This window comes from Amphimedon queenslandica, unplaced genomic scaffold, assembly GCF_000090795.2.
Source record: "Amphimedon queenslandica unplaced genomic scaffold, v1.1 AMPQUscaffold_13470, whole genome shotgun sequence".
In the NCBI taxonomy this organism is placed as follows: Eukaryota; Metazoa; Porifera; class Demospongiae; order Haplosclerida; family Niphatidae; genus Amphimedon; species Amphimedon queenslandica.
Window position 1 is genome coordinate 56,006 of NW_003546294.1, and position 12,993 is coordinate 68,998.

The following is a 12,993-nucleotide window of genomic DNA, read 5'->3' on the forward strand; positions in this document are numbered from 1 at the left end:
CATAATGTTCTGTTATTGTAATTTAAGAAGGAGGAGGTGGTGGTGGTGGTGGGTACATAAAAGTAGGAACAAACTGAGGAATGTACATAACTCCACCTTGAAGAGTAGGGGGAGGGGGATAAGGAGGATAAGGATATAATGGCTGATTGTTGGAATTATCAGCTTCTTCAGTAGGAGGGGGGGGAGGAGGAGGAGGAGGAGGGTGGGTCCAGGTGGTTGTATCTTTTAATTTCTTGTATGAAGTCGGAGGAGCAAATTCACATGGTCTTTCTTCTCTCAATTCTTGTTTTCTCTTTCGAATAGGATCAATAACTAGATAATCATGCAATACATGTAGATTCATTACAATCACAATTATTATTATTATTATACATCACATACATGTATTACTATGCAGAGCTTTTTCTTACCTTTCCCTCTGTCCCAGGGTCTGACATGCTTAGCTCTCTCATCCTCCTCAGCTCTCTCTCTAGCTTTAGCAACTTCATTAGCTAATTTTACCTGCAAACTATCAGCATCTATAGACAATACACATCAAATGAAAAAATTAATAAAGAATTATTTATAATTCTACCTTTAGTCTCTTTCTCTTTCATTTTCTTCTCCCTTGACTCAAAATCAAAGTCAGCAATATCTATTGCAGGTTTCCCTCCATCATCGCCTCCTCCTTGCTTCAGTTTCCTCTGTCTAACTCGAGCTAGTTTTGCTTCAAGTATAGCTTGACGCTTTGCCTTCAACTGCTCACGTTTAGCACGTTTGTCAATAGTCTGAATAAAGAGAGATGAAGGAGAGATGAAGGAGAGAGAGTGAGAGAGAGAGAGAGTGAAAGAGAAGGGTCATAGTTGTTTTGTCTTAAAATTCCTAACTTACGTCATCTCGTAATTGATTTAAAGTTTTAAGTTGTGCCTGCCTTTTCTCTTCCTCCACAGAAAACGAGTAATAGCCAACGCCGTGAGATCTCACCTCTAAAACCAAACACAACAACAACAACAACAATAATAATGACAACAACAAATGTTTACCATTGTGTTGCACATTTTGGTAGTGAACTGGTCCAACCGGTTTGATTTCTTCAGGTTCGTCATGGCCTCCTGTTTCTCTAAAAGCGTTTCTCTCCCACTCGACTCTCTCCCTCTCTTGTCTCATATCAGCTGATAAGAGCTCTGGAGTTGGAGACCTACACAATCATAAATTTTTTTAATAATAATAACATCGCTATACTCTAGTGTGTTGTATTGTACCTTGATTTATCTCTCTTGGTATTTCTAGCACTCTCCATTTCTTTATCGAGTCTTTGCATTTCACTTAAATCTTTCTTCATGCAGCGCCTTGATCGACCAAGAGAATCAACGTATTCAACCCTAACACACAAAGAGAGAAAGAGAGAGAGGGAGATAGAGGAGGAGAGACAATATAAACGTCTTTCAATGAAGACAGTTTCTTCTTCTTACCATTCTTCATCACTGTTCTCTGCTTTCACTTCCTCATCTTTCTTCTCTTCTTTCTTATCACTGGCTGCACTACTAGTCTGTATAGATCCTTTCTTATCTTTATTTAACTAAAAAAAACAATACAAAAAAGGTATTACATGACAATAAGGATAATTTGAACATACGCATATAATAACAATAATAATAGCCGTACGTACTTGAACTAATTTCTTTTGAAAATCAACCATGTATCTCGGATCATCATCATCATCATCATCACTATCGTCACTTCCAGCTGCTAACCTGTCGTAAAGTTTCGCTTTAGCCTCAAGAGCAGCTCTAAATTATTATCAATTGCAAAATTAATTGAAAATAAACGATTAATAAATAATGTTTAAAGTACCTTGATTTAGCAAGAGTTGCTTCTTCCTCTGGAGTTAATTTAGAGGAGGAGGAGGAAGGGGCGGAGTTACGGCCTCCTTTTGACTGAGCACCTTTTTGTGGTTTTTTAGGATCCCGACGCCATATTGAGGCTGTCTAATAAAGTTGGGCATCAATAGGAATAGTGGGCATTAATAAGAACAATGTATTATCATACTACAATTTTGCTAGCATTTACTTTGCAAAAGCACACAAACAACTAATTACTTTGTCAGAGATCCTTTTATTCTGTGTGGTCTTTGATGTGCTGAGGTTACCTCCTAGTGCTGAATTCCTTGCTTCTTGTTGTTTCCGATATAAAGCAGCTTTCAAGTCAACTAGCTAATTAAAAGAACACACATAATCAACTATTGCCAGGATGTCTTACAGAAGCAGCATTGACGTGTATTTTCTTTTTGCTTGGAAAAGTTTCCTCATCAACCTCCATGTTTGAAAAAGGCGTGGTGTTTTTGCTAACCACGCCTATTAAACCCACGTGCTACACGTGCAAAACTTGTCACACAGACTCATCAAAAATATCCCATTATTTTAATTAAGATCAGGGCGTTCATTGAGAGTACACAGTATTGATACACTCAACTTTACCCTTTCAAAAATTAGTGATAATGGAAGATGCCAGGATGCCCTATGGGACACTAAAGCAGTGCTGTCCTTATAAAGGATACTTTTAGTAAAGGCTATTGTGGGTTGTATTTAATTGTATTCATTATGTCAGACTTTGTCACATCTAGCCACGTGCGTCCACGTGTGTAATATTCATATTTTAACCCCATGCGTCCTCATGAGTGTCTCTCTTCTCCCTTCATCTCATTCCGAGTTCCAGCTTAAAGATTACTGGGAGAAGTTCTTTCAGAAGAGAAAGGCTCCCTTTGAGTGGTATGGAGAGTATCTGGACCTCTGCCATATACTGCACAAGTACATTAAGGCGTCTAATACAATACTAGTCGTCGGTTGTGGTAACTCAAAACTCAGCGAAGACCTTTACGATGTTGGCTTTACAAGTATTGACAATATTGATATATCAGAGGTTGTTATAAAGCAAATGACGTCCAAAAACAGGACCAAGCGTCCAGAAATGACGTACACAGTAATGGACATATTTGAGATGACATACAATGACTCCACTTTTGATTGTGTTATAGATAAAGGTATGTATTTAATTTGCAAGTGTCAATGAGTATATATATTGTATTTCCTTAAATAAAAGCCCGGGCATCTATTTCCTAAAATGGTATTTGAACCTTGAACAAATTTTAAAAGTTAAAAAAAAACTTGGGCCCAGAGCGGGATTCGAACCAGTAACCTCACGCATTTGACTTCTGGAGCCTAAGGAAGTATCCACAAAGCATCTGAATTGATTGAGGGCTAGATTTACATATTTGTACTCCAATTGTATTGCTACCCCGGCTTTTATTTAAGGATATACGATACTCAAGTAGAAATACTTTGTATGCAAGATACTTGTCAACACAACTGACTATTTATTTCGTCATCATATAATAGATCGAAAAATTATTTCTAACATTTTCAGGTACATTAGATGCTGTATGTGTCAATAGTGGTCAGGAGACCATAGATAAAGTAAAGAATATGTTCAGTGAGATTAGTCGAGTTTTAAAATCCAATGGTCGCTACATTTGTATCAGTTTGTCTCAAGAGCATGTCCTGAATCAGCTGGTAGCCGCTCACAGTCAAGGATGGATCATTCGAGTTCATGTCGTTAAGTGTGTGGGTGAAAAAGTAGGTGTGGCTAGTGCTCTTCCTGTGTTTATTTTTGTAATGACGAAAATGGCTTCACCAGCTATACAAGTGAGGGATAATAATATAAAGTTTGTTTGATACATTTTAAAATTCATTTCAGATATTTGAGTACGTGAATGAAGATGAGAAGTGCATTAGATGTGAAGATGATGCTGGGATTATTGAATTTGTCAGAAACTGCCAACAATACGCACTAGTACTCCATCATCTTGGAAGGTAAATGCTATGTAGAAAGTTTGAGCTGTTTCCAGCAAATATTTTTGAGTTATGAGCATTTTAAAAAGTGAGCCAATTTTTGAAAAAAAGCCCATGGTTTTTCTAAAAAGGACCCCGAAGTCACCCCCAATTTTTGTTACATTTTCTAATACATATTGATGTCCTTATGCTATGTATAAAGTTTGAGCTGTTTTCAACAAGTAATTTTTGAGTTATGAGCATCAATTCCTCAAAAATGCCCTGTGCTATAGCTCATAAATGGCTTTGAAAACACACGCAATTTTATTATGATTGATGACTATTTAGACAACGGCTCTCTGAAAAGAATTATTGTTTATTAATAATTTGCATTTATTTTGATTTTTACAGCATGCATATGGAAGAGCAAGTTTGTCTGGACCTGTGGTCTGGTAGCAATAACATTGAGCCAAGGTTTACCCTTCGGGTAGTGGATCTGCCTAAAAAGAAAGCACTCAATGGACAGTTTGCAATATTTCTTGTACCTCAAGGAAGGTAACAATTAATAATGAAACTACTTTTAAACACATACTCACAGACTATTCTTTTTTATTTTTTACTTTGCATTTTAGAGAAACCAATTGGCTCTTTTCCAGCTCTGCCGGCTCGACTCAATTAGCTGAGTCAGCAGGATATGAGAGACTAGTGATAGTGACCCTTCATCGAGGCCACACCTACCAGAGCCTTGATAAAGTGAAGGAAGAAATATCGACCAAAGCAATGGAATTATCGCAAGACTCACTGCCAGACAGAATAAAAGTGAGACTATTATGACAAATTACTATTTAGCTGGTGATATTGAAGTAAACTATGCTATAGGGTTCATTTATAATGAACCCTTTCAAAAATTGTAATTCCAAAAATCTTGAAACATCATTCAGGTCATACTGACATGCAGTGAATGCAACTCTTTTAAGCACTGATATTTGTTCAAGCTATTGTGGGTTGCACAATAATGTGGTTACCATTCATGTACTTGTGTCAACTGTATGACGAAATTGTTTTTCTATATACATGTCATACACGTGTAAAAAAAAAGCTTTAAATATGTCTTTTGTTCTATGATGAAAATGTATTATGAGCCAAGTTAGTCTCTGTTAGTAATATTTCTAATTCTTTCTTTCTCAGTGCCCAGTTCTTTCATTAGCCGAAGGTGTTGGCTCTCGTACTGTTCTATTAGAGTCCAGTTCTTCGTCCAGTGGAGGGTTTGTGGTCGAGGAGAGTCAAGATGAAGAAGAAAGAGGTTTAGTACGTCGACTTGTATTTCTCGAGTCGCCTCATCTGGCTCAGACGGAAATATTAATGATAAATAAAAGTATGTAAAGATTAAATAGTTTCAGTTTAAATTTTAATGTCTGCAGGTGACGGTGCCAGTAAAAGGAAAGGTAAAAAGGGCAGACAGCACAAAAATGGCGGGAAACTCTTTGATTTCAGTGAATTGATGTTTCCTTATCACAAGCTAATGCTATCATCACTTGCTCTAATTGGGGGAGAAGAAGGAGGGAAGAGAGGAAGGAATCCAACTGGTGCTGCATTAGATATATTAATAGTAGGACTAGGAGGTGGGGCATTGCCAATGTTTATTAAGAAGCATATTCCAATGGTGAGCAACCCTCTTCAAAAAGAGTAGCATGAAATATATAATAATAATTATTATTATTATTATTATGTTTAGGTATGTCAAGATGTTGTTGATTTGGATGGCTCAATGATACAGGTAGCCATTGACTGGTTTGGACTGGAAGCAGATCAAATCGTAACTGGAGGAGAAGGAGAGAAGATCCTAGTCCACAGGGACAGAGGGAAACTTAATGTCATTCAAGGAGATGGTGTTGAACATATAATGTCACTATCAGATAGAAAACAGGGTAAGCTTTATATTAGTACAAGTACAGATGCCCTTCTCCTCTCTCTCTCTCCCTCCCTCCCTCCCTCCCCCCCTCTCTCTCTCTTTAAATAGCTAATACTCTATATCATGTGATTATCCTTGATGTTGATAATAAAGATGCTGGCTCTGGTCTAAGCAGTCCCCCTCTCTCATTCACTACTCCTCAGTTCCTGCAAGCTGCAAAATCTCTTCTGCATCCTAATGGCATGTAACATCATCAGAGAGTGTTCATTTTAAACCTCATTAATATTAGGTGTGTTTGTTACTAATCTGGTTGCAAGGAATAAAGACATTGAGGACTCAGTTTTGTCTAACGTATGCTCCTGTTTCTCTTGTACACTCAAGATCCCTGTCCCAGGCTATCATCATGTATTGCTCTGTACACTGGAGCAAAGGGAGTATATTAAAGGTAATTTATGACTGTCATGTGACATGCAAATGTTTATTATTCCTTAGGTAAGAAAGACACTAAATCTATGGCTGCTGCTACCAAAAGGAAAGGCTGTGTTCCTCTCGATTTTTCAAAGGCTCTACAATCAAAGTTGGACTCATTTGCTGCTTCCATAGGGAAGGAATGCTTAAGAGAGGACTTTATTGATTTGTATAAAGATGGATCATTGTATTATTAAGAAAATTCATTGATTTCCCACCAAAGCGCGGTCAAAATAATGCACACCCACTTGACTAGTTTCTATGGCAACTAGAATCCAGCAATAAAACAAAATGGCGGCTATACAAGAGTGAAGAAGACATGAGCAATCCGCAGGCTGAGAGCGTTATTCGTAACATTATACAAGAGATATGTGCTCAGTGCAGTGGTAAAGGACAGACTATCTCTGAAACATTGGCAGCATTCATAGTAATTACCAGAATAGTAATAAATTGAACTCTTCTCTCCTTTTTTTCTATAGGTCAAAGCTGCAGTCCTAGATCCTGAAAATGATTTTAACGTAGACAGGACACTAACAAAAGATGACGTTGGGAAATTAATAGCGGTACAGTATTGACTGTGTGGTGTTGTAATAAATATATTATCCATACAGAGTTGCATTAAAAGATTGATGGATTCTGGCTCGCCATCACTAGACACTATTAAAATGCAGGTCCATTTTGACATGAATTATTCAACAAGAGGTATTCAAATAAAAAAGGAAGGCTCTGATTCCTTTCCTCTCTTTTTAGATGAATTTCTTAAGGAGCATCATCGTGTACTAAACTCAAGACTGCAACCAGTGGTGAGAGATATCACTGATGCTAGAGCTAGGGGAAGGGATGAACTAGAGGGTAAAGAAGTTCATTTCTAAATATAATATATATAATGTACTGTCATTGCAGCTTTATATAGGAAGATTGTGTCTTATGTTTTATTAAGATCTGGTCTTGGATCCCCTAGTGATATTGGTGTTGTCAGAGAAGCTACTGGTAAATAGTCAATTTTTTCTAGGGTACCCCACAATGCATGCTAAGTGAGCTGACAAGCCTAATAATAGCATATGGCTTTTGGAGGAACTTTTAAAATTTATAAAAGTCCAGTTTTGATTAGTATTTGCTTAAATTTCTACAGAGCATAAGTTCATGTATGGTTATGATTTATTTATGCATCGGAAAAAAAATTATAAAAAGGGAGAAATCACTCCATGAAGTTTGACCTAACTTTACCATTTTTGAACAGCTTTAAAAATTCCTATAAAATTTAGTTTTTATTGGAACCAGCTCAAACTTTCTACACAACATAAGAACATGTATATGTACCAGGAAAAATTATAAAAATGAAGAATTCTCTTTTTTAATTTTTGGTGAAATTTGACTCGAGACCATGTGCTAAAGGCTGCAAAAGTCGTGGCAGCCATTTTGAAGTGGGGTGAATCCTACTTAGTAACGCTACCGCGTTACTAATAGTACAGGGACTTTTACCTGATTTTGGAGCAACTTTAAAAATTTGTAAAAAATCTAATTTTAATCAGAATCAGCTCAAACTTTCTACACAACATAAGAACATGTATAATGTATTAGAAAAATTGTAAAAATGGAGAATTCTCTCCTTTTCAATTTTGGCAAAATTTGGCCTGAGACCATGTGCTATAGTACAGGGACTTTTACCCGATTTTGGAGCAACTTAAAAAATTTATAAAAAATCCAATTTTAATCGGAATCAGCTCACAAAAAGGGGAACAAATATATGTACCAGGATAAATTATTAAAATGAAGAATTCTCTCCTATTCATTTTTGACGAAATTTGGCCAGTGACCCTATACTATAATAGTACAGGGACTTTGGCTGGATTTTGGAGCAACTTTAAAAATTCATAAACTTTCTGCACAACATAAAAACATGTATGCACTTTATTTTCTCCTTAGCTGCATTGCAAAGTGTTTTCCCTCAGACTGAGCTAGGAACTTTCATGGCTCTGACTCGTGAAGACAAGGAGAAGCAGCTGAAGGAATTAAGCTACATAGTGACAGGAATACGACTGTTTAATAGAGACTGTGGTAAAGGAGGAGAAGGAATTGATGACTGTAAGTAAAAAGAATTAAAAAAGAGAGTGAGAATGAGGTTATATTTACTTCTTTTAGTGCCTGAGATACTTAAAGATGCATTGAAAGTCACTAATAATAATCTTGGAACTGAATTAAAGAAGACTTTGAGGACAGCTTTCCACCTAACAGGTGACATATATACAGACACATTGATCACACTTATATACTAATGCATTTATGTATGCATGTACATATAGGTGTCATATTGAGTTTGTTGGAGCCTCTTCCGGCATCACCAGATGTACCACCTCCATTGAAGATGAAACAGTCCCTCATTAATGTCAGACAGCATGAATTCTTCTTAAAGATGCTAATGGTTAGATGCATGTACATGTACATGTACATAAAAATGTACATAGTTATTATTGTTTTAATTGCTATTGTTTCTTTGTCCCTCCAGCAAGACATTTCAGAATGCACGCAGCATGTGAATGACCTTGAAACTGAATTCCAAATGAAAATGCAGCAGCTACAGGAGACAGTGCAAGCTAAAACTGCCGTACCGACAGCACAAGTTTATGTAAGATGATCCCAGTAAAGCTTTCTCTCCCTTTATTTTTTTTCTTTTATTAGCCATTGTTTATAGCATTGGCTCGGTTGTGGTCTGGTTTTCAAGACGAGGTTGTCCTTCTCAGTGTATTGAGTAACATCATCACATCACTCTCTCCATTCACATATGTATATTAATATACCCCTTTCTATTTTATTGATAATGATACATTTTGCCAAATAGAATGCTACCAGTTTGACTGAGACTGATGAATTTACAGCTCTTTTAAAAGATGCCGATATTCTTACTGATGATGAAAGAAAGGAAAGAGTAGGTATCATCCACACAATAATTAATAATTATTATTCTTCTCTTTACAGTTGTCAGGTCCTGAGCATTGTATTGATCCAGATAAGAATCGCAGAGCTGAGTTTGTCTTCCCTGATACACTGAGAGATTTCGATCAGCTCCCGATAGAGTTTCAAGGATTTTGCGGCTATCATTTAACAGTCAATGACAGGTTCCTAGTACCTGCTGTCCCCAGTATTGGCCTATTGCAGTACAAGGATCGATTCTATGCTTTCTCATCTCGTGAGGCTGCTGATGTCTTTGCTAAATCACCCGAGCTGTTAGTACACACTTTTATTTTATAATTATTGTTATTTTACTGTTTTTTGAAAGGTATATTTCAGTTGCTGTTGAGTTGAGTAAGTGCTCTCCGGAGCTTATTCAACTCTTAAACATGAGTGTTCATTTTTCTGTTGGTACACCAGGCAGAAAGGTTAGTTTGTAATAGACCATGCAGTCACTATAAGGACATGGTGTGTATGTTGTGATGTATGTACTGTAGGTTGGTCAAGATGACATTATCAAGGCTCCTGTTACGAAATGTGACAGTGGGACACAAACGGACACACACTTCATGGAATCTAACATTGTCAAGTCTTATGAATGGAATGAGTGGGAATTGAGACGCAAAGCCCTCAAACTAGTGAGAACTCCTGAATCAATTTACCTGTACCAGTAGACGTGTACATGTACATGTACATGATTCTAGATTGAAGGCATCTGTGTATATTTATGTGTAGTTGTTATTATAATTATGTGTATGTACATGTAGTTAGAGTTTTTACTTGATGTCTTTCTTTATAGGCTAATCTTCGTCAAAGGCTTACACATTCTGTTCAAACAAATCTGAGTAATTTCAAAATGGATAACTCGACTCAAGTCTACATTCTAAAGTATTTTAACTATTATAACTATAAATAATAGCCAGTATGCTTTATTCTTTTTGTATTTATTTTCATTGCAGAGCTCAACTTACACAGACCAAGAGAGAGGATGCATCAAGTGTTCCTAAACCAGTTACTTATATTGCTGGTCTTAGAGGACTCCAGTCTACCTCACCAGTGAAAGTTGATCTTACTCTACCAGTTGACACTCATAATAACATTACATCATAAAAATACACTTAAAATACTTCATTAAATAATACATCAATGAGAATTTATTGCTGATTTTTTGCATCATGAAGTTGCATGATTATAATAGCTAAAAGTATTAACTAGCTATAACTAACTTTTAAAAATAGAACTAACTTATAATAATGGGCGTGAATCGATTGCGGCCCCGTCGTTTTTCCGGCAAAGAGATAAGAGATGGATGTCACAGGAGCAAGATCATACCAGTTGGAATTGCTGGACTCTGCGATAGAGAAAAACACCATTGTATTGCTAGGGACGGGCGCCGGGAAGACCTTCATTGCTGTCCTTCTCATTAAACAATTCTCTCACGAGATACTGGACTCTTTTAGGGATAACCCTAACTCCAAGAGAACCATATTCCTAGTCACCACTGGTAACTATAACATTCACAATTATATTACTTTATTTCACTTATCAAAAAAAAATCAACCCCATTCTACTGCCTGTAAACTATTATGCATGTAAAAGTAAGCATGTAGATCTACACTATCTTATGATGAAATATTTTTATATTTACTGTCTCTTCTCTTTCTTTCTCCTCCTCCTCCAGTTGCATTAGTAACTCAGCAAGCTAACTACATTAGAACACACATAGACCTTAATGTCGGGACTTATTACGGGGAGATGGGCGTTGATGCCTGGCGTCTCACAAAATGGAACTCTGAGCTGGAGTGTAACCACATTCTTGTGATGACACGTCAGATCTTCCTTGATATGCTGAGTCATGGTTTCATCTCAATGTCACGCGTTAACTTGATCATATTTGATGAGTGTCATCACGCAGTGAAGAATGACCCCTACGTTCAAATAATGAAGCATTACAATGACGAGAGATATATGTGTAACAAGCCCCATATATTGGGTCTGACTGCCTCTATTATCAGCGGCAAGTGTAAACCAGATAAACTCGAAGAAAGAATCAGGAAGCTTGAGGCTACCCTTAATGCTAGAGTTGAGACTGCTACGGATTTGGCAGAAGTTGCTAAATATGCCACCAACCCTCAGGAAAGCCTCGTAACATATGGAGCTACTTCTAATCAGCATCATTCTGAACTCACTGTGCGTCTAAAGTCGGTCATATCTGAAACATTGAAATTTATGTATCAAGCTCCACAGTCTAGTAGAGCAGGCACTGTCCCAAGTAGATTGCAGTGCTATCTTGAAGAGTGCATATATGTCATGGAGAATATCAGTATCACCAGTGCAGTAGAGGCTGTGAGACTTATAGAGACAGAGATCAAAGATATGCTAGATGAAGGAGACGCTGTAGGTGAATGGGATATCACATTATGTCATCTCTTGCTCTTAAAATTGTCAATATTTTCAAGCCAGTGCAATGAGCTGCTTTTTGATGGTGTGAATGACCACAGTCCTAAATTTTCAAAGCTTTTAGAAATCCTCTTAAACCTAAGAAGCAGCCAGGCTGAAGATTTTTGTGGCATCGTATTTGTAGAGCAAAGAATGACGGCAATGTGTCTCTCACAGATAATTACAGAAATAAAGTTACCAGGGATAAGGTGTAGCTTCATTGTTGGCCATGCCTCGTCGTCCGGTAAGATTATGGAGAAGAAGGTTAGTGGAAGTGGAGGTATGAACGCAAAGAAGCAACAAGAGGTTCTGAAGAAATTCCGCTCTGGAACACTTAACTTACTCATAGCAACAAGCGTTGTCGAGGAAGGACTGGACGTGAGGAAGTGCAACGTTGTGATTCGCTACGACTTTCCAAAGACGTTTCAATCGCACGTACAATCGAAAGGAAGAGCCCGTGCCAAAGACTCAAGATATTTGGTACTGATTGACCAAACACAAGAAAGCAAGTGTACGTGTGATATAAAAGAGTATGCTAAACTGGAGGAAATGTTGGCCTCTCTTTGTCATAATCGCGAGTCACCGGATGAGGATGAGGTTTCACGTCAGCTCATGCACCTCATGAAACCATATCAACCATACGGACCATCGGGACCTTCACTTCCTATTGATAGCAGCTTATCACTACTACACAGGTGAGCATTAGTGATTATCATTATTGTTACTAAAACATTAAAGAACATGTAAAAACCAAAAATATTGAGAGAAGCAGAGAGGGAGAGCCCAGGGATGATAATAATATACTGAGGAAGAATAACACTGATAGTGCTATTTTTATAGTACTAAGGAGGGATAGTACTACCAAGAGTATAATACCTACAGGTATAATAATAGCTTGAGGTATTATTTACTCTTGGTGCTACTAATATTATTTTTTATTAATTTATTACATGTATGTGTATGATGCATGCTCTCTCTTTCTATTATCAGGTATTGTCAAAAGTTACCTGGAGATCAGTACACAGTAATGGCACCTGATTTTAAGCTAGAACCAGTTGATGATGCAATATGTCAGCTTGATGGTAGACGTTATGAGACACTCTTTATGTGCACTGTATACTTACCAACTTGTTCACCAGTCAGATCAGCACAGGTAAAGAAAGAGAAAGAGAGGGGAGAGAGAGAGAGGGAGAGAGAGAGAGAAGGAGAGAGAGAGAGGGAGAGAGAGAGAGAGGGAGAGAGAGAGAGAGGGAGAGAGAGAGGGAGAGAGAGAGAGAGAGAGAGAGAGAGAGAGAGAGAGAGAGAGAGAGAGGGAGAGAGAGAGGGAGAGAGAGAGAGAGAGAGAGAGAGAGAGAGAGAGAGAGAGAGAGAGAGAGAGAGAGAGAGAGAGAGAGAGAGAGAGAGAGAGAGAGAGAGAGA

The 12,993-nt window shown here is 37.5% G+C and overlaps 4 protein-coding genes across 4 annotated transcripts in view; 3 read left to right on the plus strand and 1 right to left on the minus strand.

The window, feature by feature from the left end:
* Positions 1-4: 4 nt before the first annotated feature.
* LOC100638296 (coiled-coil domain-containing protein 174-like) lies at positions 5-2,339 on the minus strand. Its single transcript, XM_019994550.1, has 11 exons — positions 2,239-2,339; positions 2,079-2,192; positions 1,834-1,967; positions 1,649-1,769; positions 1,452-1,558; positions 1,242-1,361; positions 1,023-1,177; positions 871-965; positions 575-767; positions 411-518; positions 5-312 (listed from the first exon to the last, which is right to left on the minus strand). The coding sequence occupies exons 1-11, from the start codon at positions 2,296-2,298 to the stop codon at positions 23-25; spliced, it is 1,497 nt and encodes a 498-aa protein (XP_019850109.1). The 5' UTR covers positions 2,299-2,339; the 3' UTR covers positions 5-22.
* A 229-nt stretch (positions 2,340-2,568) lies between these two features.
* Positions 2,569-6,408, plus strand: LOC100638423 (methyltransferase-like protein 13). Its single transcript, XM_003385208.3, has 11 exons — positions 2,569-3,019; positions 3,403-3,680; positions 3,733-3,848; positions 4,218-4,361; positions 4,439-4,625; positions 4,995-5,181; positions 5,228-5,469; positions 5,542-5,734; positions 5,827-5,958; positions 6,008-6,163; positions 6,211-6,408. Exons 1-11 carry the CDS (start codon positions 2,653-2,655, stop codon positions 6,381-6,383), a joined length of 2,175 nt encoding a protein of 724 aa, XP_003385256.1. The 5' UTR covers positions 2,569-2,652; the 3' UTR covers positions 6,384-6,408.
* A 67-nt stretch (positions 6,409-6,475) lies between these two features.
* On the plus strand, positions 6,476-10,357 carry LOC100638549 (cilia- and flagella-associated protein 206-like). Its single transcript, XM_003385209.3, has 16 exons — positions 6,476-6,613; positions 6,666-6,749; positions 6,798-6,888; positions 6,937-7,038; positions 7,090-7,176; positions 8,113-8,271; positions 8,329-8,421; positions 8,490-8,608; positions 8,693-8,812; positions 8,866-8,970; positions 9,026-9,112; positions 9,163-9,410; positions 9,464-9,563; positions 9,633-9,773; positions 9,935-10,023; positions 10,095-10,357. Exons 1-16 carry the CDS (start codon positions 6,506-6,508, stop codon positions 10,243-10,245), a joined length of 1,884 nt encoding a protein of 627 aa, XP_003385257.1. The 5' UTR covers positions 6,476-6,505; the 3' UTR covers positions 10,246-10,357.
* Positions 10,358-10,428: 71 nt separating this feature from the next.
* LOC100638678 (endoribonuclease Dicer-like) overlaps positions 10,429-12,993 on the plus strand; it is a 6,520-nt gene continuing 3,955 nt past the window's right edge. Inside the window, exons 1-3 of the mRNA XM_019994554.1 lie at positions 10,429-10,639; positions 10,817-12,269; positions 12,565-12,727. Of these exons, the coding sequence (XP_019850113.1) occupies positions 10,441-10,639; positions 10,817-12,269; positions 12,565-12,727 (1,815 nt within the window). The 5' untranslated portion in view covers positions 10,429-10,440. The remainder of the gene's footprint in view (positions 10,640-10,816; positions 12,270-12,564; positions 12,728-12,993) is intronic.

Bases quoted from the DNA above. Each gene is read 5' to 3' on its own strand.
- LOC100638296 (XM_019994550.1), bottom strand. From the start codon at position 2,298: ATGGAGGTTGATGAGGAAACTTTTCCAAGCAAAAAGAAAATACACGTC. The intron at 1,362-1,451 runs GTAAGAAGAAGA...TTTGTGTGTTAG, and splicing joins GAGAACAGTGATGAAGAATG to GGTTGAATACGTTGATTCTC. The intron at 313-410 runs GTAAGAAAAAGC...ATGATTATCTAG, and splicing joins ACCCTGGGACAGAGGGAAAG to TTATTGATCCTATTCGAAAG.
- LOC100638423 (XM_003385208.3), top strand. From the start codon at position 2,653: ATGAGTGTCTCTCTTCTCCCTTCATCTCATTCCGAGTTCCAGCTTAAA. The intron at 3,020-3,402 runs GTATGTATTTAA...TAACATTTTCAG, and splicing joins TGATTGTGTTATAGATAAAG to GTACATTAGATGCTGTATGT. The intron at 4,626-4,994 runs GTGAGACTATTA...TTTCTTTCTCAG, and splicing joins CACTGCCAGACAGAATAAAA to TGCCCAGTTCTTTCATTAGC.
- LOC100638549 (XM_003385209.3), top strand. From the start codon at position 6,506: ATGAGCAATCCGCAGGCTGAGAGCGTTATTCGTAACATTATACAAGAG. The intron at 8,971-9,025 runs GTATATTAATAT...TTTGCCAAATAG, and splicing joins CACTCTCTCCATTCACATAT to AATGCTACCAGTTTGACTGA. The intron at 9,774-9,934 runs GTGAGAACTCCT...CTTTCTTTATAG, and splicing joins GACGCAAAGCCCTCAAACTA to GCTAATCTTCGTCAAAGGCT.